We start from the raw sequence: 26901 nt of genomic DNA, 5'->3' as shown, positions 1-26901 counted from the left end.
CATATTTATTTTTAGTACTTCTCATTATTACATACTACATTCCTGTTTACACTTCTGTGTACATATATTACTTCTAATCATGCATATACATACTACATCCTGCTTACATTCAGTTTTCCCATCTTTAATACTGTCATCAACTAAATTACAAATTTACATTTCCATTAATATTTAATTATGTTTATATTTATTTTAACTGCACTATTTTATACCTTAGATTATCGTTTTGCTTTTACATTCACTTCTGTGATTTCCCCTTACTGTATATACTTATATTATGAGCATCGTTGAAGGAACTTGAGACCAACGATTGCCATCGGCAATGTCTACTTTGCTAGAATTGACATCTGACAAATCTGACCTTTGAACCTTGAACTTTGAACCTTTTCTATAGTCTCTAATGGCAGTATTTCAGAATAATGGTCTTCATAAAGAGTAATTCACCTATTAGTCTCGTGGGGTCATCCTGTTAACGCCAGGTCGACACCAGTGAGAGCAAGAGCGGGTAACACGGTGGAAATCAGTCTCAGAAATGGTCCTTTAATGGTACAAAACCAATCGAAACACGGAACACACACAAATGTTCGGACATGAAACCTGGGGGTGACCACACGGCAAATCTGCTGACGTTACAGAAACTAGAAATCTATGTTTATAGATCTGCAAATAAATAGATTCTTTGCCTGGAGCTATGGCACATACAGCACAGTAACTATCAAGTTACTGTATGTCGTGGCAAAAGGCCATCAAGGCCAGAAGATGTGGAATAAGAGTATTGGAAAACTGACAGTTTTTATATCTTGGTGGAAAATTGCAACCACATGTTAAACATTCACTGTTTTACCCTCTTGTTGGTCTTGACATTGTCGAAGTAGATCTATGACCCATGACAGTTTAATGCAAATGTATTTGAGCTCGTCTCACATAAGATACATCTGACCTTCAACATACTGTAGTTATTCTTGTAAATGAATGGAAATGAGTGCTGTTGATAAAGTTATGATCTATATTATCCGTCCCCGTCTCCTATATATTCCTCCTACGCTTCTGAAAACACTTCCACATGCAGGTTAAATATTCTATTTCTCTGTGTCCTCATCCAGCCATTTTTTTCTGTCAAAATGATCCTTCCTTAATAACAAAAATATTTGTCACATCTGCATTAAGTTTTGGCCACACCACCACTTCCACTCCTAAAAATGAGATGCAAGTAATGTTGCTGATGTAGGACTTTGAGTTTATTCTGCTGAGTTGCTCTTCGTAAGATTATCAACTAAAGCTCTGAAATGTAAAGTATAATCAGCACCGAATTATACTTGATTATACATAATTAACTTAATTAATAATAGTCTTCTTATAACAGTCACATGGGTGAATCATTTACATAAACTGTGAGCTGTTTAGCAGTTTTTGCCTTCACTCAGAGGACGCAGGGTAAGTAGCTCACTGGCTAACAAGCGCACAGAATCACAATAAACCGAGGCACAATCCCGCACAAATGCTCGTCTCCAGTGGCAGCATCACCATGGTTTAAGGCCAAGGCTGTGCTCCGGGGGTCTTGCTGGAACATTACAATACATTGGAGTGAACAAAGCTGCAGCTACAATGGCTGAGGTTGTCCTTACTGACTTGGATTGTGCAGGGTTTTAAAGCGGCCTGTACTGTGTTATTATAGTCATACAAATCCATAAAGCTGCTCTGCCACTACACATCGATGTCCTGCTGATGTCTTGTTAAAAGTGGGTGTCCTTCTGGCACTTTACTACAGTTCCATGTGGGTGTCCTGCCAGTTTACTGGCTTTAAATGTGGGCGTCCTGGCATCTAGCCTCAGATTGTGGGTGTCCTGCTACTGCCTTTGGTTCTTCTACAATTGTAGCCCGCCTGGTCTGATGGCCATGTTCAGCTTATTAGCACCGATGTGATGGGACTGTTGATTTACAGTCAAAAAGCTTATGAAGTTGATCACATTTGCACTGGTTTTGATTTCAAGCTGTAGTGCAAATACCACCATCATTTACATTTTTGGAATACGTTCTAATGATGAAATAATTCAACCTCCTGAATCCATATTTCTCTTTTCAGCATCAAGTAAAATGTAATATTAAGTAATTAAACCACATTATCAATAAAGTGTTATTCCAACACTTAAATGAAGCTGTAGGAACCTTGAATTGACTGAAATATTCAAAGATATATTGTAATTGCTGCTCTATATCTGAATGAGAAATTGCAGATGCTTGAATAGCATTTTACACATTTTTCCTTTTAATTAGCCTGGCATGTTTGGTATCTCAGCCTTGGCAACTTCTGTGGGTGCGCTAAACACGTTTTGAGGAAAGAGTTCCTCTAGCATCATTTAAGACACCCACAGGGCAGTAATCTTTGCATTATGACTTCATGTTAATTACCTCCTTTAGCTGAGTCAGTTCCTTTTGATAGTAATTGTACATGGATTTTCTTTTAAAATTAATTTTGCTCTTCAGCAGTAGCAACACATTTCCATCTTTCTTAAAAAAAGGCTAGTTGCATTGTTGTTGTAGTTGTTGTGTTGAATTACATCTGAACAGATGTTTCACATGTGTGCTTTACTACTACCTCTACTTCCAACACGTTCTCACTCCCAACTCGTCAAATACTGAGGCTTGGTCAGTGGCCCTATGCTTCAAACTATGACACTCTAGGTTCCCCTCTAACGTCAATTTTAGACTCAAGGAGGTTTGTCAAGTTTCTGCTTGTTACATGGTTAGGGTCTTTTTAAAATAAACTTATATTCAAAGGGAATATACAGTTTCCGCTTGTTACATGCATACAGTCTCTTTTCAAGATAAACTTCCAACGTAGGTTAACTAAATATTTAGGTGTACTTACGCAACAAAACCGCGTGGTTAGGTTCAGTCAACAAAGCTACTTGTGTAAGCTTAGGAAAAGGTCACAGTTTGGGTAGGGCTGTGCGATATGGAGAAAATCAAATATTACGTTATTTCTGACCAAATACCTCGATATCGATATTGCAACGATATTGTAGGGTTGACTATTGGTGCTTTTTGATAAATAATCATCAGTAACATGGATATAATGAATAAGTGGGTAAAGACAAAGAATAGAACTGCTAGAACAGTCTGGTAAGTTCAGAAAAGTTACGTCACTTTACTATAATGCAGCCTTGAAAAACAGGAAAAGACAACACTTATGCTACTTTATGATATTACAATATCCAAAATCTATGATAATATCTAGTCTCATATCACAATATCAATATAATATCAATATATTGCCTAGCCCTAGATTTAGGTCAAAGTAAGTGTGTTTGTTACATAAAATAACTATGCTTGTCATACAACTGGCATTAGTAAAATCCGGAAGTTACGTAACTAAACTATCGTGAAATAAGTCAACGTTGACTTGGTTTCACACGGCACACAAACGGCGGCCTCCTGGGTGAAAATGTTGTGTTTGTTTGACCCGTCCATCCTCCCCGCCCACTGCCCCTACGCGTCTTTCTCTCTATTTAAACTACATCAGTTGCTCTGACCGGCTAACAATGAGGCGAATGGGTTTACATTGGAGTTAGTCTCATATAGATGCTAAAGGGTGCCTCGGTGCGTCGGTATCAGACGCCGAGGTGCACTGACCAAGCTGTGGTCCTTGACACGTTGGGAGTGAGACCGGGTTGCTTGTTCATCAATACTGACTAACAACAGCTGTTATGTGTTTGCTGACATTGAGGTTGTTTTCCTGTATCTCTGTTCATTTGTTCTGAACGTATGTTGACAAACTAAACATTCCAGACATGATGTTCAGAGTTTATTTCAGCACCAGTTCTGTGAAAGCACATTTACATACTCCTGCACCGAGAGAATGAACCAACTGACATGGAACTGCCTTAAGCTTCAGCTTTGCTGCCAGACTTCTCTCTTTTTTGTTTCCTCTTTCCTTTTTCCACACAAAATGTTGAATGGCACTGTAGATGTTGAGAATGGAAATTTATGCAAGGGAATGCTGGATTTTTTTCCCTTCCCTCTCCAAGTGCAAACTCTCTGTAAACATACATAATAGACTATGGAGATTTCAGTACTTGCTAACTTATCTTCTTGAGTTTAATATTCATGCAGAGGAAAAGCGGAAGAGGAACGAGGAGCATCTTTGGAGAAAGCAAACAGTCGTCAGTAAAAGCAGCAACGTTGCTGACAGGCCATTATTTCAGCTAACTCGGAATCAGGATATCTTGATTTACTCAGGCAACTGTCAGTCAATATCACTGTCCGTAGATATGTTTTCGCAGACAAGTGGACAAGTTGCCTGCTGGGACAGGTGTAGCCTGAAGGTAAATACAAGGGCTTATGACCAGAAGGCGAAAAAAATAAGTTTCTGGACGAGGGAAACGTGGACTATAGCAGTGATTGAGTCATACTATGCAATCCCCAACCCAGTCGCCAGAAAAAACGTTGGCATTGGACGTTTCTGCAAACCACAGATACATTGAATGGCGACATTTCTGAACCAATAATATGTTTCATAAATAAGTTTCATATCACGATTGCAGAAACGCAATTCCACTTGGTTAATGTGAAGCGATTTGTTAGGTTTAGGCAACAAAACTATTGTAAATGTTCATTGTTTATGTTCAAGTAATAATGTAACAACGTAACAACAACGCAACATAATGTAACGTAACACCGTAACACAACAACGCAACATTACAACGTAACGTAACCACATAACACAACAATGTAACGTAACAACATAAGAACATAACAACGTAACAACATAACAACGCAACAACTAAACGTAACAATGTAACAATGTAACAACGTCACATAACATTGTAACATAATGTAACATAACAACGTAACATAATATAACATAACAATGTAACATAACACAACAACGCAACATAACAACGCAACATAACAATGTAACGTAACGTTGTAAAGTAACAACGTAATGTAACAACGTAATGTAACATTGGAACGTATCAATTGTAACGTAACGTCGTAACGTAACAACGCAACGTAACAACGTAATGTAACAACGTAACGTAACAACGTAACGTAACAACGTAACGTAACAACGTAATGTAACGTTACAACATAATGTATCAACGTAACGTAACATAACATTGTAACATAACATCGTAACATAACAACGTAACATAACGTAACATAACAAAGTAACATAACAATGTAACATAACAACTGTGACAATGCAACAACACCAATATAGTCAGGTTTAGGAAAGAACTACATGAACAGCTGATTGTAACGTGACACACGGGACACGAACACCGGTCTCCTGGATGAAAGCCTTGTGTTTGTTGGATCCACTCAAATCCCCTCTCGCCTGCCCAGTGTGTCTCTCTTTGCTCTTTATTCACTTGCTCTGACCAAATGCAAAAACATTGCCATTCAACGTATCCCTGGTTTGCAGAAATGTACAATGCCAAAAAAAAAAATTCTGGCGAATGGGAGGGCAATCCTTCGAGAACAAATATCTACAGTAAGCACTCTATAGCAAGGCTCTGAGCCCAGTTTGCCCAGTGCAGCTACTTAGTGGAACATAGTATTGGTTTTTATTTGTCAGCCCCATTGGTGAATGTGCTTTAAATATTTTAAATATGAGGCAGGATGTTGCTAAATAGGAGCATCTACTGGAAAGTATGCTGAAAAACCCTTTCATGGCTAAATAAAAGGTTTAAACAAAAACATCTAGACTCGCGGCCCTCTATGCCGGATTCAGTTGAAGAGTATACAGTATGGCTTCAAAGACTCGTTGGCCGTGCCCACTATATTTTGAAGGCTGGTAGGCAAGCTCTGCCTTTTCCTTACTTTTCGAAATTCTCACAAAGCCCTGCAAACACACACATCTATATTTCTATTCTTGTGAGAACTCTCACTGACATAACCCAAACTTAACTATGCCAGTTAGGTTATGTATTTATATAGCACATTTCATACACCGTTGCAGTTCAAAGTACTTTTTAAATTGCATAATAAACTAAATAAGACACAGACTTCATACTAACAAATATACAGTAATTAAGAGTTTTACACTGAAAAAAGTCCACCGAAACCAGTGAATCAGCAACTTAAAGGCCTTTCACATCTCTCGGACTTATGCAAACCAATGCTACAGTATCTATAATCAGATCATCCTCCACCTGAATCCTGATTGTGCTGCTTAAGTATAACTTTCATCATCTCTTCTGCACACACACACACACCACAGTGGGACTAAAAAGCTGAGATATTAACTTTTGACTTTTTCTTCATAGCCAAAATGTTGAAAATTGCCTGCACAAGATTTTTCGTTGCATTACTCGGTGGATGTTTATGACTTTGCTTACAGGCATTAACAAATGATTGGAGGAAGCGTGAGAAAAAAAAAAATATGCACTTAAAATAATATTTCATGTATGCCTGACAGAGCTCCACAGCAGCCTTTTTACGTTTTCTTAGTTAATGCAACATACTCAGCTAGAATACTGTGATTCCAAGTGGTTCAGATTGTATGGAAGCAATTGGAATTGGTTAGCATCTGTAGTGATGTTGGAAATATAAAGGAATCAGTAACTGGAACAGAGAAATGGGATCTTTTCTGTGTGCAGAACTGCTTTAAGGACTGAAAACACACAATGAAATGTATCCTAATGTTGTGAACAAACTATGGACTCACAAAAACGTGTTTGAAATCAACATTAAACATTTCTTGGCTCCGACTGAATCAAAGCATCCCACTTAGGCGTGATCAAAATTCAAATGAAGCATTCCTAAACAAAATATACAAATCAATTGATGTGACATCCAGGCTTAGCTATGGGGATTTATCCAAATGTAATCTTGCATAATATCAACTATTCATGCCGGTTTTATGGTAATTATTCTTCATTATGATAAGATGCTCAACAGGTTGGCTCCGAGCACTGAGACTACAAGTTTCTGGCTGATGTGCTACATGATTGAGACAGATTACAGAGGTCCGCCGAGACCGCTCTCCCCGGTAACCAAGGCATGCTGCGGTCTAGCAGACTCATTACAACTGGTCACCATGGGTTTCCATGCATGAACTTCTAATTAGACCAAATAAATGGGTGGGGATCTTTCAGTATAGAAAATGGGATGCTGCAGGGGTCCAATACTCTATTAAACCTGTAATGGGAATCATTTATCATGCCTATGGTGTGTGACCTCCACCTTTTGTATGGACTGCTTTATATTCTACCTGGATTACGTGGCTTAGTGTCGTGCTTTGAACATCCTCACAGTCCTCAACATTTTGTTCTCGAGCTGTTCTTACTTTCATGAGGTTAACCTCGAATTTCAAATCGAATTGCGGAGCAAGTGAGGCCAAGGGTGAGGCCGGGGGATGGCGTGATTTCATTAAGACGCATTTCCATTCGTCTATCGTTGTCCAGGTGTGCTTGATTTAAAAATACAAGGGCTGCATGTCTTACTTTACAACACTGGGTTTCACCTTGTACGAACAATGGAGGGACGCTGTACTTCTGGGACATTTTGTACGGATTGTGATCTTGTTAGCAAGGTTGTTGTTTTTTGTGCCACTTTTTAAAAATTATTCTAAAAGTAAATATTATTTTGTAGGTGTGGGGCATGATTACGTATACCCCAGACCGATGTTAGCAATAAATTAGCATTGCTTAATGGCAATATTAGATTTTAGTATTATTTCTACATCAGTGTGATGAAGTTTCTTGATTTGCGGGTATTTAATGAACTGAATTAGACAAAAATAGACATTTCCAATCTGGTTATTTCATACATAAATGGTTCTCTCGTTAATTTCCATCATGCTTACTATATCACAATATACTGTCTATCAATGCCCCTATATATAATTACATATACTGCAATAGAGGATGTTATCCACATTGGCCAAACCTACTTGCCTGATACCAGACATAATTGTCAACTCAGTTTCCATCCATGACATTGCCTCCACCACTCTAACCGATTTCTGCGGGGGGTTGTTTTGATTTTCCTAACCAATCACTAGAGACCGACATATCCGCCTGAATCTAACGGCATTTTAAGTGCTCACATTGATGCGTAGCCACAGGTTTTGCCGGGGTTTGAGAAGACATGCCGTCTACGGCGCACAGCTTGACAACGCTTCATAACAGCTTGACAATGGCGTTAGTCATGCCTCTGGCGCCGATTGGCTAATCGTTAGTCCCCCCTGCAGCGCTCATTGACTCAGTTGGTTTTTAACTGAGAAACCACTGTTTCATGTCATGATGCCAGACAAATCAGTCAACTCGAACTCGGCGGAGTAGGTTGGATTCAAGAGTCTGGAAACCATGCAACAATTGTACCATCTTAAGATTTAATTTGAAGTTTATTTTAAATCATTATTTTTTTTAAATATCTTTCAATACTAAATTATATTCCTACTTATTCTACGTTGTTTAACCTTCTAAGATCTAACTCTCTTTCTTTTAGAATTGTATTGTATTATATTAGTTTCAGTTTAGTTTTCTGAGATGACACTTTTTTCTGTTTTAAATACTGATTTTAGCAAGTTTTTACTTTCTACTAGAAAACTATTCAAGTGTAGCCAAATGCATCACTTCACTTGTTCTTTATCTGGAAAGCAAATGAAAACACATTAAAACCTAATAAAGAAAAAAAGCAAAGAGAGAAAAAAATCATATAGTACTTGGCATCGCACTTCAATTAGTTTGGGTAATTAAAGGTAATTGATTTTTTTTGTTTCATTGTCATTAACTAACAACCTAACCAACCTTGCCTTCTGTTTGAAGTACAGAGCTTCATCACTAATTACACTTTAAATCTATTAGTGTCTTGCCTTAACTGACTTTGCTGTAGCTGAACTGTTAACCCCTTGAGTGTTTGCTCTGACTCGGGCTGCCCACTCTTTCCTCTGAATGTTTTGCTGTATCTCCACCTATCAGACTGCAGGTAGTAAGCAGTGCAGAATGAAATGAATGGAGAGGTGTATTGTTGGAGGAAACAACCGGCACCAAACAATGGCAAGAATGCCTCTCGCCAATAGCTGAAGCTGCACGGTGCGCTGACATCATATCACTCCCACATCTCCCTCTCTTGATTTCAGCCCCACCCGCTCCTTTCCATTAGCAAGTCGGTCCGTGTCCCTGTGTTATTTAAAGCCAGAGATCCTCCCTCTCGCCGAGCCACTGTGTTGCATCTGTCTGCCTCGCCGCTTGTGTGTCTGGGTGCGTGTGTGTGAGTGTGTGTGAGAGAGAGTGCGCTAAAAAAAACCAGGCAGCCAGTGGGAGAGCTAGAGAGTCGAGGAGAGAGACACGGGGGAAGCATCTGAGAAGGGAGAAGGAACGGGAGTGTGAGACAGCTATGAAATTCATCCAAGCTATTTGCTTACTGCTTCTCTATCCAGCTTTAAGCCTCAACACCAGGTAAGAGATAAAGAAGAAGAAAGGTCGTCTTTGTTTTTGTCAGTTTTTACCCGGCTAGGGACTCTGGAACAAAAGAGGGTCCAAAGCGTGCAATCTTAGATTACTAATCTGAAGGTCTGTTCAGTCCTGTCAAATGCTGAAGCCTTAATTCGTCCAATGGCAGAGGATCTCTCTCTGTGTGCGCTAAGCATGTTGGGGACTTGAAAGGAGGGAGGAAGAGCTTTTCTGTTGAACTAGGCTATTATCTCTGTCAGTTCTGGGCAGGCTGAGAGACAGTTGTCCTTTTGTGGTGCTAATTCACTGAACGCGATGCCTCCTGAATAGTGGTGACATTGCTTTTTTGGGACTTTTGCTGTCTGCTGGACTGGGAAGGGAGCAAGTTGAAGTCAGGGGGAAACTGAGAGAGAAAGGACAAGGCTACTTGTGTTGCAGTGTCTTGAAAAAGAGCAGGTGTGTGTGCGTGCGACTCTATGTGTGTGCGACGTAAGGCTTTCGGAGGGAGCTGAAGGGAGAGTGATGGGCAAGAAGAATGGATAAGAGGGAATGTGGAGAGGGGGGGAGTTTTGATGATTAATTAAATCATTGATAAAATCATCCTTCTTCTCTGCCAGTGGCTGACACCACTGCCTTAATGAGAGCCGTTAGAGGAAACCCAAGGCTTTGACTATATACCATGGAGACATCACACGCAGGATGGCATGCATTATAAAAACTTGCCTTTCTCGTTCCTCCTCAGTGGCCAAAAAAACAGTTTGATGCTGTCGTCATCTTTTCTTGGTGAATTAGTTGGATGCTGAGGAATATGTGCACATGGAGAAAAATGGCATCAAACTCTATTGTTGATGTTAACTAAATAGAGAAATAGCTGCATTTTATACATGACTGGCTTCTATGTGAGTTATTACTTTTGCCTCAGGCTTTTACATAAGATTGAGATTTGTAAAGAAAGAAATCAATGTTATTGCCTAAATCTTAAATCTTTGTCAATACCAGAAAGGTACACTGATGATGTATGAGTCATATAACTAGGGGCTGTATTGATGTGTTAACCTTTGGCAGTTAGTCGTCAGCAAATTAAGCACTAACACGCCCTTTTACTCAACTACAATGATAATGCTCACAAACGGCAAATACATAAATAACCATCAGGCAGCAGCTTTTGGAAACAGTCTGTTTTATCACCGTCTTGTTTTATTGTGCATACAGATAGACTTGTTAAGCAATTTTTTTTTGGGAACTAACAATGTGCTTGATTAAGTTTGATTTCCTAAAACACAGTTTGTGTCTCAAGGTTTATTTTTACATAGTGTGTACCATCGTCAGCCTTCGAGGTGATCTTTTGGGTGCTAATTGGAGAGGGAGGCATTACGGTGGTAATTTGGCAGGTCAGCACAGATTGAGTGTTACCTCTTGAGGGGGAATGTCATGAAAGGTAATTACCAGAACACAGAAATAATCTGCGCTGAATTTGTTTGCTTCTAAACTCAACTCGGAAGGCTGCGTTTTGGTAAAGGCAGAGGGGTTTTCCCGGGCAAAAGGTGATGCCTCGACTGTGACCTAAAATAGCAGAAATAAAACTAAACATGCGCCAGGTCCTAAATGGATCTGCAACACATCTGTCTAATTTGCCTATAAAGGAGGCAATGACCCGCTAAAATGCTGTAATTTGGAAAAAAATTACAATAATTTTGGGGGAATTTAAATTATAAATAGGCTCTGATTACAAGTAAGAGAAGCAAGCAATGTTACACGGAGGTTCTTTTTACATCATTTCATCTGTTGATTGAACTCTATAGTCATTTTGAGGCTGCATTTTGGGGTGTTTGGGGTAGTAAATAGCAATATATTGAAAGCTTTGACAAACAATATCTTAACTCAAAATCCTGTACTAGCTGTTTCTGGAGCTTCTTCCTGAGTGAATAGGGTTTTCTCAGTTTACATCCTGTGACCTTCGTAAAGAAATATAGTTATTGAATTTGTTTTTTTTACCGTTTATAATTAACCATGAACTTTCACACTCATATTGAAAGGTGTTTTCATTTTATATTACATTTATATATTTTTTTCTATTACTATTATCACATATTGATCTGGCTGTACTGTTTGTACAAGACACGTGTCTATATGAGAGATAAAGCTAAAATGAGAAGTGGCTTGATGGCAAAATGGATTGGCTGGTAGCATTTGTGTTTGTCACAAGGTTTTACTCAGGGCTATGAGTCTTTAGATGCCCATGTTTTTCAGTTTTTAATAGGGATGCACATATCTGATACTGATATCTGATATCCGGCTGATACTCAAATAACTGGATTGGGTATCAACGAGCAGTTCATTCGCACAAAAAGGTGTCTAAATGCCACGATAATGAGCAAGGCATATAGTGTGCCATTAGTACGCCTTTCTTGATTTACGCGTGTCATTTGTACCCCATGTATCCTGAACTGACTGCAATGTCAATGCGTCCGCTCTTACTAAGGTAAGAGTTAGTGACCAACAAACACTGGACTTTTAACCAGGAGACTTGTGTTCGAGACCGTTGTTGACCGATGTTTTGTTTTGTAAGTTATGTCAGTGATGTTTGTAACGTGTTTTCTGTAGTTGTGTTACGTTGTTTCCGTGCATGTTTTACTTGCTTATTTCAAGCCCAACCATGACATTTTCCCTTTCCCTAACTAAGTGGTTTTCTTGTCTGAATCTAAGTCAGTGATCTTCTTACCGAAACCTAACTTGCGGACGTTTGCGTGGCGTACAAATGGCACACGAAAAAGGCTAAAATGCGTACCCATTACACACAAAATGTCCGTGTCCGGTTACGGTGAAATTGGGGTCGATCTATTCAATTCAATTATATGTTTATGTCTTGATTCCACATGTCCGTACTACTATTTGCATCAGCAGCATGCCGGTAGACCGCATAGCCGAGAGAGCTAAGTACAAACATGTCAGCTGTTTGGATGAATCTCACTCTTGCTACGCCAACAAATTCTAGAACTATTCTATATCTAAAATTAAATGTCTACGCACATTTTTTTAAGTTAGGAAAGCAATCTTTAAGTCAAGCCTGATGTTGCCTTACTCATAAAAATAATTATCCCATTGACTTCCACACAGTGAGCCATACAGCTTATTAATCAAACACTGATATTGTATCGGCCGACACCCAAAGCCCGGATATCGCTGTCGGTATCGGGAATGAAAAAGTCTGATCGGTGCATATCCTTAATTTTATTGAAAAGGAGGATTGCATAAGGCATCAGCAAAATGTTATTTTACTGTTTCTAAAGATTTGTCATCACTACAAGCGTCCATGGATGGATTAAATAAAAAGGTCAAACTAGTTGATCCATAACACTTTGTCTGCTCCTTCATTGTTCTGCTCCTCCTGCAGTGGTTGATATGCATTTTGTCTCCCTGTCAAACATACCGAATTAGCTATGCTATTTTAATAGAATAAAAGCACATATTTAATTATTTATCTACTGTATTATCCTGCTGTGTTGTCTTTTGATCTAGCGCCGCCCTAGAGTGGTCCTGCTGAGGCAATACCAGTTGGCAGTGATGCAGTTACCATAAAGCTCTTGAAAATGTTTTTTATTATTGCTGACATAGTCAGATTTTATTAGAAGCACTACATAATTTTAGACTTTTGCTCCACTTTTTTTTTGATGTATGTTATTCCAAACTCAAAATATTTATAGATATTCATCTTTACTTTCTTTTCTGGTCATCAAAACCACAAGCAAACCCAGGGAACGCTGCTTTTGATCTAGCCCGTACTCCAAACTCCCTTTCCTTTTTTTTTTTAGTTGATTGGTTCCTCAAGCTCCTGTCATATATTTGTTGTTATTCTGGAGGTCAAGGGGCCCACACAAGGCTTATCATTTGTGACATCCTCACTTTTTTGTTGCAACATTGAAGAGACCGACCGCAAGGTGTATCCGCAGCAGCAAAAATGAATTGTGACTCGAGCTGTCTAGTCTATTGCTCTGCCTCGCTTTGCTTGATTCGCTATCATCACATCAGCGGTGCGTGAGAGAATCCATTTCATATGTTAACTGCAACCTCCATTGTGTGACCTGATAGAGTCGCCTTAAGGAACGAGAATTAATGAAATAGGAACCATTTCAATTTTGATGCATGATAGCAGCATTTTGTTAAGCCTTTGGTCTATACGCTTAATTCTGTTTTATAGCTTTCAAATCCAAAAGGCGTCTCTGCTGGCTTACTCCGTGTTATTATGAACGCTAAAACATGGACATACATTCCAAAAAAACATAAACATGTTACAGGAATTCACACTTTTGAACATTATGGAATATGCTTTTTCATTATCTCTATAAAATGTGTAAAATTAACTATTTTGCTCGCCGGTCTCTGCTCATATGAGAGCTTGATTAGGACTGATTTGATTTTAATGAATTGAGGCCACATTATGGCGGTGCAGGGCTATGTGTCATTGCAGAAATCAATTGGTACTCAGCCAGAACACAAGGCTGCATTGACACTCGTCCCGTGAGATATGACTGTCCACCTCCGGGTCAGGGTTGGGAGGCATGCTACAGTGAGGCTGCTCTTCTGCATTTTGGCTTGTTTTCTCTTCTCTATACAGATCAAACAGCTCCACCTCTTTACGCTTTCAAATATTCCCTTTCAGAGTGTTTCTTGAAACATATATGACACATTTTCTTGACACTATCTTTGATGTCTCTTACCTTAGCAGTCTCTTCTTTGGAAACGGTGATATCTGGTGGGATCTCCGCAGCATCAAATATTTATGAGTGTTTTGGACGGCAATTAAACGGACTAAAGAGAGACTCGGTTTGTACACAGAGTGTAGATGCAGCCGTATTGCTTTATCTTAATATCTGCCTGTGGATATGAGCATTATTGTAAATTAAATGGAGTCTCTCCTTAATGTTGGGGTCAGACATGAAAAGGAAGATAGTTTATAAGATGTAGCAATTCATAATGGAGACAGGATTATAATTAGTCCTATGTGATGATGTTGACCTTGGGCATTTTCCTTGTATGATAATCTTTTATAATACCAGTCTCTTATCCTTATATCCTTTCATGAATATCATGAAAGCAATCAAACCAAATGGCCTCATGAATGAAGCGATATGAGAACAAACTTCCACTGATATTTCTTCGTATCCACGATTTGTTCTTTTATTGTTAATAACCATTGATTTATGAGATTCACCAATTTTTTTCTTTGTTTTGCTCTTCTCTTAGGTAAGAGAACATTGCTCAGAGTGGTCGAGAGCACTCTTACCAAGATAAAAAAAAACATCTTGTTTTTATAGTCAACGAATTGTTTGTCCAACGCAATGAAACATGAGTTTTAAATTTAAGGAACATAAAAAACATGCATGAATATCATACAATCAAATTAAGATTATAATATGTTTTAGAGCATGTTTTGATTGGATTATTACTAGATCTGTCAAAGTTAAGGCGTTAATAACGTGTTAACGCAAATTTGTTTTAATGCCACTAATTTCGTTAACGCAATAACGCAACTTGCTATTTCTAGGTTGTGGCAGGCTCAGTTTTAAAGCTAGAGTGAAGATACTGGTATCATATGAAACTAAAAAAAGCTAAGGAATCCATTGGTACCAACCATGTCATACTAGCTTGTTGCTAAAGCAGGCTAAATAACACTTCAAAGTTGTGCTAAGTTTTGGCAGGGAAAAAATGGCATGGCCATTTTCAAAGGGGTCCCTTCACCTCTGACCTCAAGATATGTGAATGTAAATGGGTTCTATGGGTACCCACGAGTCTCCCCTTTACAGACATGCCCACTTTATGATAATCACATGCAGTTTGGGGCAAGTCATAGTCAAGTCAGCACACTGACACACTGACAGCTGTTGTTGCCTGTTGGGCTGAAGTTTGCCATGTTAGCATATTTTTTATGCTAAAGGCAGTACCTGTGAGGGTTTCTGGATAATATTTGTCATTGTTTTGTGTTGTTAATTGATTTCCAATAATGCATTTATACATACATTTGCATAAAGCAAGCATAAGTACCCACTCCCATATTGATAAGATTATTAAATACTTGACAAATTCCCTTTAAGGTACATTGATTTTGAACTTTGGTTTTGAACATTTTTGTACATTTTGCGATTCATTTTACATTTTTTTAATTAAATATTTTAATCGATTACATTTGTGGAGGAAATACTATTGTTCCATCGATTCCAATTAAGAGTATAAAAACCCTTGGATGATATTGCATGTGTTTAGCTTGTGAATGGCTTACATACTGCTCTTAGATGCTTTTTATTTTCCTGTAACAACGGCACTGACGCTCTGGAAAATCCTGTTCATTCATCACAACAGCGGACGCCTTCTTTGTCTCAATCTGTCACATGTTTGCTGAGTTGGAAACATTCCACAGATCATCATTTGCATCCGATCAATACTTTCGTACGAGTGACAGCGAATAAATTCAAACAAGACGTACAGTGGCGGAGAGAAACTCAACATGATGTCTCTTTGAACGAGCACTCGCGGTGTGGAATTTTGTTTGCTTTGCACTTTATAATGTCGAGAGGAAACGCACGGAGTTGAGGTTGTTCACAAATATTCACACATTGGGGAACTGAGAATTGACTAGAGGTCAAGTGAGAAGCACATGTGGAATTAGACCTAACTGTTGACCCGAGGGAGACGGTAATGTCAATCTATACACTGATGGACTGCAAATGGTTAGCAGGGATAATGACTAAGTGGAAATAATCCGGCTCTTATCCCTGGGCGTTGTTTAGCACTAGGGTGAAAAAACGCTCTCCTATATTTTCTTTCTTTAAGTGGGGCTCGGCTGTGTTGCCATTTGCCTCGATTGTTATTGAGTGAGAGCTCCATCATTATCTAAATGAACTGGTGCTTTATTTATACCGAAAAGACATCGCAGGAGCCTGGCATGTTTGAGCTGACACCCCTCGTGTAAACATTTATGCATTTTGCAGAGCAGCAGTTTGGTGGAAAGTGGTTAAAGTGTCTGACGTGAGTGATTGGGCACCTTACGAGATGGGCATCTGTTTAATGACCGCGCAAGGGCAACCTCTGAGCGACATTTAATGCGCCGCAGCGATCTGTGTCACGATTTCGCCCATGCAACATAAAACATTTGTGCGAAAATTACACGGAGGAATAAAAAAAAAAAAATGTCACTATTTCACATCCCCCACTCTGTTTTTCACGCCATCAAATGACATCTACAATATAGCAGAGACATGATTATTAATGTGACTTTCAGGGGTAGCTGGACGCCTCAAGATGAGAGAAAATTATATTTGTGCAGCCGGGTAATGTCCTCGGCAAAAAATCTGACTGTGGATGATAATTGAAATTCAAAGGACACGGCATAATGGTCACACCATGGCAACCACATTGGCCACATGACAGTAATGAAGTGGGCTACAATAAACAGAACCTTGGGTGGCTCCTACAAATGAGAAAGTAATTAAAAGGACCAGGATCAGTGCGGGATGAAGAGTAGCCAGGACGCTTTATATTCAAGGCCACATTTCAGGTACTGTGCTGTTGCTCTCGCTGCTCTCAGAAGACATTTGAAATGACAGCAGTGTTTACTCTTCAAACACTGAAAGTGCGATTACTTTGCTATCGCGCTTCCTGGAACACAAAGTTTTATCATTGAATAGCATCATGCTGTAATGTGGGATACGGGAAACTGGATGTTTGCTTGGTGTATAAAGGAGCGTGTTCGGGATGATATGACTGAGGGAGGAATCACAAATCAACAGACATTAGCAGGCTGTTATTCTGTCATCATGCAATAAAGAGTATTGGGATTTTTTTATAGTCAAAACATGTCTGAAGTATTGGAACAGTGAGTGTAGTGTTTGTTTGACGTATCTCACCTGCCATTAACTCGATCTTAACAAGCACGTTCTCATTCTTGGGGTGTTTAATACTGACGCTTTGTCACAGCTGTTGGCGTTTGGTTCCGCTGCACATGTTGACAACGGTCGCTATATCGTGACAGTAGTACATGAAACAGGTTACCTGAATAAAATCATGTGCCTCTGTGTCCTCTGGTGTCCTCCAGTGCTCCTAACGGCATCTGCAAGATTTCACATACAGGAAAAAAACGAGCAGTAAGAGTGGATCTGAGGTCTGCTGTCCAGCTGCCGTCTATGAGAGCCGGCTGTCAATCACTCGCAAACTCTGACCAAATGGTCAAACTAGGCAGCGAAGATCAAATATGAATCAATATTATGTTACGTTAATGTCTATTTCTCACCTCAAATGTTTTCAGAATCATCTTGTAGTGCACGGTTTAGCTGTAAAATTAGAAAGTTTGTGACGCCGCCGCCATTGTGAAATCTGGTGAAGGAACGGCAAGTTCCGTGCAGAAGTCTAGTTTTCTCTCAGAACACTTGAATTACAATATGCTGAAAGGTTATTATGGAATTTTTGCCCAATGATGCCAAAAAACTACTGCCTACTGCCACTGTAACTATAATGGGTACTATACTTGACAAATCTCCCTTTAAGGTACATTTGAACAGATAAAAAAAATGTGCAATTAATTTGCATTTAATGAATGCAGGTTAACAATCCGCGTGAAGGGACGGAACGCATTGGCCGAAATACAATCTCGAACCCACCAACTATCGTCTGACAGTGATTTAGCTTATTATTGGTTCAAAATTAGCTTGTAAACTGGCTACTTGTGAAACAATCAGAACGTACACATCGTCTCTCAACTTCAGCTCCAGTCTTGCATGTCAAGTTGCTAATCGGACTGTATCTGCTGGCCACTACAGAACCCCTACAAATATAGCCCTTTGCCCCGGGTCTTATCCGTTGTCAGACTGGAAGCCGATGGGTTCTGAGATTGCTATACCCTTTTAGCTCTGGTTTGGTCTCCAACATATTTGTCTCTTTAGCTTGCTAGATGTTCACACAGGTACTCACCAACTTCATCTGCTGCAGTTTGCTGCTGGGTAGGAACGAAGAGTGGGTTTTAAGAGTTTTTCTTTTGCTGAAAACAGCTGCCTACTGCACCTGGGAACGAGGTTGAGAGCTGAGCTTGCTTGCTGGAAACTCAAAACAGAGCTGAAAAATGCTGAAACACTCTGAAGGGCAGCTGCAGAGTCGGGTGATAATTCTCTGTGGGCTTATCGCTACTAGCAACACCTTTCACATCACACAAAGTCATTTGATCCATTGTTAATATGAAAATATTGATTAGTGCAGCTTTGAAATGATCCAATTCTTATCAAAACAAGCATTTCCATCCCAAGAGACTTCCACTTTGTTACTGCTCAAAAGCTTGTTTTTCTACTCATTGTGTTGATGTCTTCTCTACGCACCTCAAATTTAATAATGCTGTTGATTTAAGGATGCTATAGTTTTGATGTGAATCTTTATTGCTGTTTCAACCGGCACTTTATTCCACTCCTTAGCCGCTGTCGGTATAGATATGAGCGTTGGGTTGTCACAGTCGCTGTTAATTGGCAGACACTTAATTGCTCAGACCCTGTAAACATGATGCTCATGTTCTTTCAGTGATGAGTCATTAGCAGAAGGCTTGGCTTTTTGTTTTACAGTGAAGTCTAAGATGTATAACAGTAATAAAACAAAAGCTGAGCAGCATCCTTCATCACGGCAGCACCACATATAAAATGCCTCTGTTGTTGTTGCCGAGCAGCTATTCCATTTGAAGCTAAGGGAGAATGCTTCAGTTGTTTCCTCACGCATATAGGCTGACGTTCGGGGCCTTTCATGTGCTCTTTAATGTAGATGTCAGTCATGGCCTTTAGATTTAAGTCAACTTGTATTTATCTTCCATGCATTATGATTTCATTCGGTTTTAATGTGTCATCTGTGTCAGTGCAGTCTGATTTAAATACATGCAAGGTCTTGCCTTTGTTTTGTACTTTCTGATGCTAGTTGTTCTGTTTAGATATTCATTTATTAATAGTCTCTCTAAGTCCCCAAGACAGAAAACCTCTGAATCAGTTCACACAGTCATAACAGTGAAGTTGATTGGGCTCCAACTATAGTGATTGTTTCATTACCGATTAATCTACTGATTATTAATCGATTCATCGCTTGGTTTATAAAGTGACAGGAAATAGTGAGAAATGCCCTTCACACTTTCCCAGAGTCATCAGTGATGCCATAAAATGTGTTGTTATGTCCGACCAACAGTCCGAAACCCCCATAATACTGAGTTGACAATGATATCAAACTGAGAAGTTTGCAAATCCTCATATTGGAGAAACTGGGACCAGAGAATATTTGGCATTTTTTGCTTATAATTGACGATTAATCGTTTATAAATTCAACTTCAAACCTTATCAAAGTAGCTGTTTTTCTGTTGACCGACCAATCAATCAATCATTGCAGCTCCAAGTACTTTTAAAGCTCAACAAATGTTGAGGCTGGGAACTTCTAGGTTGCAATTCTGTTTTAATTTTGACGTAGTTTTACAGTTCCAGTACAAACGATTCTTGACATGTCTTGATGCAGTTTAATTCCATACTTTTTATGCCTCCATACTTTTTATGCCTCCGCGCTGGCGACAGCCTTGCCCGGAGGCAATATGTTTTCGGGTCGTCTGTCTTTACGTCTGTCCGTCCGTACCATTCTCCTGAACAAGACGTCTCAGAAACACCTGGAGGGAATTTCATCAAATTTAGCACAATATGTCCACTTAGACTCAAGGATGAACTGACTAGAGTTTGACCTCACATCCATCCCATTCTTGTGACAGCAATATCTCAGGAATACCTTGAGGGAATTGCATTATGGCACAAACATACACTTGAAGTTAAGGATGAACTGATTAGAATGTGGTGGTCAAAGGTCGCTTTGACCTCATAAAACAGATTTTTGGCCAAAACTCAATAATTCATATGCTAATTATAATTTAACACACACGTCTAACAAGATAGAATGATGAAGTGATGACATTTTGGACAGACATGGATCTAAACTGCAACTTGACTCTTTGATGGAAGCATACAACCGCAAGGTGGTATTTCTATTTTTCTCATTGTATGACCGCATAATTATTACAAATACAAATAATAATACACAAATGCAAAGTTTACAAGTAAGAAGATGGCTGTGGCGCATTGTGTTATACAAACATTTACATTTTGGATTGTGTTATTGGACTTTGTTGGATATTTGAAACGTGGGTTGAGTGGATTGAGTCAGAATCAGAATCAGGCAGCTACTCATTTGTATTTTAATATTCCAGTGGAGTATTTTGCCTCAGTGCTGAATCATTCAGCATTTTAATATAGCCAGTTTTAATGTCATGAGACGCGCTTTACACAGAATTTAAATGATTTAAATGACGACACTGATCTTTGCAGTCACATTACTGAATGATACTGACTTGTATTTTCAGACAGTGTTAAGAGAAGAATCTTAAATTGACGTTAACAGCTAAAGATTGATAGCCACGTTTAACAATAGTTTCTACATAGGCTCAAGAAAAACACTGCCTTTCATATGCAGAAACACTTTTACATGAGCAGAATACAGTAGCGTATTTCTGAGGGCAAGTTCAGTGCAAATTCAAAATTGATGTTTCATCAAGAAAGGTCATTAAGTCTTATTAGTTTAACATTTATATGTGATCCTGGACAGTTTGGACTCGGCAAACACACTCTCTTGACATATTACATTTCAATCTTCTTGTACTCATGATAAACATATCCATCAAGACATTTTCTCTGCCATTCGATGAGGGAGTTTCTTGCCATTTCAATGATTTTCTTCATCCTTGCGTCCCAGCTGCTGTAGCTTTTTCACTTATATTTAACGGAGTTGCTAAGCAGAGAGTGTCTTTCCCAGCAACACCGTGTTTCACATTCATAAAGTTACACTCTTTCACACCAGGGAGCTGCCCTTCACAGATCACATGGTCTTCTATTGAACAGCTCCACTGAAGCAGTGACTCTAGTGCTTGCTCTACAGTAGTTATCAGTGGGTAGAATGGGGGTGGGGGGTGGGGGGGGTTACATGTTCACCTTCCCCACCTTTGTTTTCTCATCCGTATGTTTCTTGGGATCAGCTCTCAGTCACAGACTACTCCTCTAATCATCAAACTGCCACCAGCAATCTACCCGTTCCCCGGTTTTCGCTCTTTTCTGCAGTTTAATTGGCTCACTATGGAATGAACCAAAGTGCTCAGAGGCATTACACACAAAATATTAGAGGGATCAGAGAAATGTGGAGTTATTGGTTTTGGATTGAACAGAAGATGAGAATCATAAATAATACAGGTTTACACACAATGCTTAGATCATGTAAGAAAAAACAGAGAGCACTCAGTGGTTGATCCTTTTTATCAATATATTTATTGTGTCACAGCGTTTGTCTGCGCTCTAGTTCTGTTGTCGCTGTCTACTGAGACGTCTCTGCTTTGTTAAAGCGGTCATTAGTAGCTGCTCTTTTATTATTTTCCCCCATCATTTGTTCTGATTTATCTACACTTTAAAAGCCAAGGCAGCATTTCAAAGATGCCTGTCATTCTTTCATCTCAGAAAAACATCCGTCACCCTTGTTTAATAAATTCTAGCATTTATTTTCCTGAGCAATAATCACGCAAATATGTAGTGAAGGGTAATGCAGGTTAGGTTTAATGCTCGGCTATAGCTTCCAAATTCTAACCTATTGATGGTTCAAGTGGAATTTAAGCAAAAAGACTTGTTAACAACAACATTTGCCTGGAGGCTTAAAACCTCGGGGATGATTAGAAATGTGCAAAGACCTCACTTAGAATAAGTGGTCAGTAAACAAAGGGAGATGTGACGTAAAATCTATTCCAGCAGAAGTGCTGGGCACAATACCAGGAACACCTGTGCAAAATAATGCAGTCTAGTCAAACAGCTGTGCTATTAATTCAGGATCGAAGACTTCAATGAATTCATTTTTTTTACAAACCATGCCCTAGGTCTGCTTTCAAAAGTATGATGCAAAACTATCTCTTTTGTATAAAATTATATTCTGTTCCCAAAGAGTTACGAACCACATGCAGCTAAAGTGCTAAAGGGTAGAAAAATTAGGTATCTTCTTCAGTATTTTCAGTCATTATCGCAAACTTGGCAGATTCAGATTCTCCAAACATCAACATTGTTTTACAATTAATACAAGACAATATTGAAAACATCTCTTCAAAATTATATTTTTGACAAATTGCATAATTAATCTCAACCAGTTAATGGGTAAAAAAGGTTGAATCACCCAAATATCATAGGCTATTCATTTCTCATACAATAAACACACAGGATGTTAAACTGCAAGGACAATTTACATGCACTCACATGTGTATTATGCATGTGCATGCACGTATTTAAAAATACCAACATGAACATATCTATGTTTTGTACATCCCCCAAAATGACCTTAGAGTTGAATCAACACTTCTCTCAAACAGAAATTGAACATTATAATAAAAACAACAATGCAATTTCTTTATAAAGTCATTTTCTTACAAGGCAAAGACAGGCAAGACAATACAATAAATGAGATCAAATAAATAGGAATGAAAACATTATAAATGAAAATGTATATCAAACATTTCCAAAAGCTTTCACAAATAGAAAAAAAAGTTTTAAGAAGTTATTTAAAATAAACTAGAGACTCCATAGTGTGGTGGCTCTAACAGCAAAAGCCTGGTCACCTTTTGTCACAAACCGTGACCTGGGACTAACCAGCAGTGCTCAATCCACCTCAATGGCCAAGAGGGCACATACCAAGTCAATAAATCAGAGATGTATTTCGGAGCAAGGTCGTTTAAGGCCTTAAATGTGCGCATCAACATTTTAAAATCAATTCGGAATCTATCAAGGAGCCATTGTAGGGAGGCAACCACAGTAGTGATGTGATCATGCCTCTTTGTCTCGGTAATGAGTCAAGCAGCAGCGTTTTGTACCAACTGGAGACGGTAGAGGGAGCCTTGGCTGATACCCGAGTACAGTGTGTTACAATAATCAAGCCAAAAATAAATAAATGCAGTACAACTTTTTGTAGATCAGCAATTGATAAAAATTACAGATTTTTTTAGATTAGCTTGAGCTGGAAGAAACATTACATTACAAAATGTTTGACTTGACCATCGACACAGCATCAAATATCACCCCTAGATTCCTAGAAGCCTGTTTAATAGTATTTGACAGATTAGAAGGAATAGCATCAAAACAGCTGATGGAATTAAGGGGACAGAATGACTTCAGACTAATCATCATTGAATTTAGGGAAATTTGGGACATCCAGGATTTAATATCAGAGAATCAAGTTCTGAGATTTGCTCGGCTGCTAAGATCTGTGGATTCAACAGAGTCTCGTCAGCATAAAAATGATAAAGCACATCATTATTTTGAATAACCTGGCCAAGAGGCAGCATATATGTAGAAAATAGAAGATGGCCAAGAACAGAGCCTTGAGGGACACCACAACTCAACTGAGCCGTCAAGGAAGTAGAGATACCCAGGGTGACAGAAAACGTTCTGTTGGAAAGATAGGAGTGTAATAAGCTAAGAGCCTACCCGAGTCTCCAAGCAATGTAAGAGGATACCATGATTGACTGTGTCATCTATAAGAGTGAAAATCGAGCAAGCAGCACAGCATTAGGCCATTAATATCCTTGAAAAGAGCTGTCTCCATACTATGACCTGCTCTAAAACCAGACTGGAAACTGTTAAAAACACTATTATTATTCATAAAAGATATAAGTTGAGATGGTATTACTTTCTCCAGAACGTTAGACACAAAACACATTTTAGAGATTGGTCCTCAGTTGAGTAAGGACAGGGGGTCCAAAATTAGGGTTCTTTAGCAATGGGTGAACAATGGCATGCTTAAAACTGGAAAAGAACCAAGGGCCAGAAAATTGTTTAAAAAACAAATGCAAAATAACAGGGTTAACAGTGGAAAATACCTCCCTGAGCAGCTTAGTGGGGATATTATCTGGAATGTTGGAGGACAAGTTCATATGGGAGACTGCACTCTCTAACACTGAAATTGTAATGGCTTGAAACTGGGTAAAAGAGGCAGAATTAACATGCGGAATGGAAAGAATGTATGGGTCAGGGTGGATTTGGGACCTGCTATTCTCCACCTTATTTACAAAAAGAGCAAGACATTTTTTGGACAGCTCAACATCAGGTTTAAGAACAGAAATGGATGGACCACTAATAACAGAATCAATTAACCTAAAGAACACTTTAGGATTGTGGTTGTTTTTAGATAGACGACTCCTCCACTCCACTAGGTGTCCCTGTGTCCTTTAGCTTGCTTGCTCTTCTTTGTTTTACAGGGCGGAGGGTCAATTCAGAGAAATAAGCTGATCTTGCATCTTTCTGATAAATTAACATTTGTGCTGTGTCTCAATTCGGATACATCCGTTCCACACTTAACATTTTGACCGTTTTGAGTACAACATCCAGGTACCTTTGCCATACTTCTGTGTTAACCACACTTATGCACTCAAAATAGCATGTATAAGTACAGAAGTACGCAGTTTTTAAGGGTGTTATGTGCTATTTCGGACTTGTTGTTCTTCCATTGTCTTTCAAATGTTCAACAGAGTCCTTTAAGGGCTTGAGTGTGATCACTCAGCCAGGGGAGGTTATTAGATTTTTGTTGCCTAGTTTTAAACGGTGCAATCTGGTCGAGGATAGATAGGCACTTGTCGTTAAATGAATTTAACAGTGTAACCTTCATGAAGGTGTTGAATTAAACTGCATTGGTTTTACCTAGGTGTTCCTAATAAACATGCATGTGTATTGGGATTTAGTGTGTTTTCTGGAAATAAATTAAACAACCATTTCTAGACATCTGTTTTTGTCTGATCCAGGTAATCCGATGGCTGCAAGAATCTAGGTACTTCAGGACATTTCATTCAAAGAAACAAGAAAAAAACTGAGATTTTAGACGTATAGATATTCTACCTTGGTATAAAGGATATGGCAGAGTCTTTGACGACTGATACCTTTCTTGTGTTTAACTCTAAACATTGCTGTATCACCCAACAGAGCCGCTTTTGTAAAGGCAATTGAACAAGCACCGAAACCTGCTGCATACAGCTGTTGTGTGAGCACAATATTGAGGGGCGGGGATTTGCTTTCTTACAGCATTCAGGGGGATCCGTGTCCCCATCCCCCCTGTAGGCATTATTACAGAGCAGGCTGTTTGAAGCCAACATTACTGTATCAGATTAGTCTCTTCCCGCTATAGTTTGTTTTCCGAGCTGTTGTGGGCCATTTCAAGCTCTTTTGCGACAGTTGTCCCTCGTGGGTTATTGCAGTTGAGACTGTAGCAAATTTGAAATTAATTTGGTGCAGTACAGCGGACTAAGTGTAAGCCTTCGTGTAGGTACACCGTGTCGTTGAGTAATTGAGGTCTGATCAGTGTTGAGAGCACCGGTTGGATGAGTGTCTGAGCTGCCAGAATTTACTCCACAGCTGTCAGTGGTCTTGAGCATAATTCAACAAAACATATTTGATGCGAGTTGCCCACTTGATTACTAAGCTCTTCCCTCTAATATACAAACCAGCTACAGTGTCTACAAAAGGCACTCGTTCTATACGGCATGTCGGTATATGGCACAAGTCAGAAAAAAAACCCTCTCTGACAGAGATGTACTGTCAATATTCAAGGGCAAACAAAATAAACTTGCGTTCAAGAGCTGAAATTGATTCCCGAAGATATCACATAGAGCTGCCAAACTGGTGGTGCTGTGTTTTTCATTTCCTGTCTTTTATTAACCCCTCCATATTTGTTCAGTGCTCTCTGCTGAGCATACTGTACATCACAGCAACAGCTCCAATGTACCATTTTTCAAGAAACATAACATCTCCTTCTTTTGGTGAAGGCTACATAAATCTGAATCCTTTATCAGCCGCCAGCACACCTCCTCGAAGACGCCCGGGCGGATTCTGTTATGTTTATCTAATCATTTCCTGAGCATATTCTGGTGTCAGGATCCATCCTGGCTGACAAGTGCTGGTTCCATTCGAGTCCCCTATCGCCCTGTTTTTCCAGTGTTTTGCCATGACACCTGACTGATAAGTGTGTTGTTCAGTGTGTATGTAGAAGCAGGAAGGATTTCAGCAAACTGACACGCGGCGTTTAGCACAGAGAAGCCGTTCGGTAGTGCCCACGGTGGCAGTTTATCTCATAAATGTTTTTTTTTTGTTTCATATTTTGATTGAAGATTTTACGCCCGCAGACCTCAGCATTTGATGGCACTTTTGAGACTCCTGCTTATTCACCGCCAAAGAAAAATGGTGTCTTGAGGAAATGTGAAGAGTCAGAGATGTCATTAATCCACAGGCTTCGGCCAAAGGAGACACAATTTGCATGAATTTGTGGCCACTATGAAACTAATGATGGAGTTAAATCACAACTATATGCTCTGCCTTTGTTGTAATTTTATTTTATTGTTCATTTATGGCGTTATATTCATAATGTGCCATTCTTAACCGTT

The 26901-nt window shown here is 39.2% G+C and overlaps 1 protein-coding gene across 2 annotated transcripts in view; it reads left to right on the top strand.

Annotated features, from left to right (window-relative positions):
- Positions 1-9159: 9159 nt before the first annotated feature.
- luzp2 (leucine zipper protein 2) overlaps positions 9160-26901 on the top strand; it is a 215604-nt gene continuing 197862 nt past the window's right edge. The window contains exon 1 of one of the 2 annotated variants that reach the window (XM_074622445.1): positions 9160-9410. In XM_074622445.1, coding sequence (XP_074478546.1) covers positions 9349-9410 — 62 coding nt within the window. In that variant the 5' untranslated portion in view covers positions 9160-9348. The remainder of the gene's footprint in view (positions 9411-26901) is intronic. The other variant, XM_074622436.1, reaches the window with a different exon arrangement.

Source organism: Sebastes fasciatus, chromosome 2 (genome assembly GCF_043250625.1).
Source record: "Sebastes fasciatus isolate fSebFas1 chromosome 2, fSebFas1.pri, whole genome shotgun sequence".
NCBI classification, from domain to species: Eukaryota; Metazoa; Chordata; class Actinopteri; order Perciformes; family Sebastidae; genus Sebastes; species Sebastes fasciatus.
Note: the sequence above shows the minus strand (reverse complement) of the source record. Positions and strands in the feature narration are given on the sequence as shown.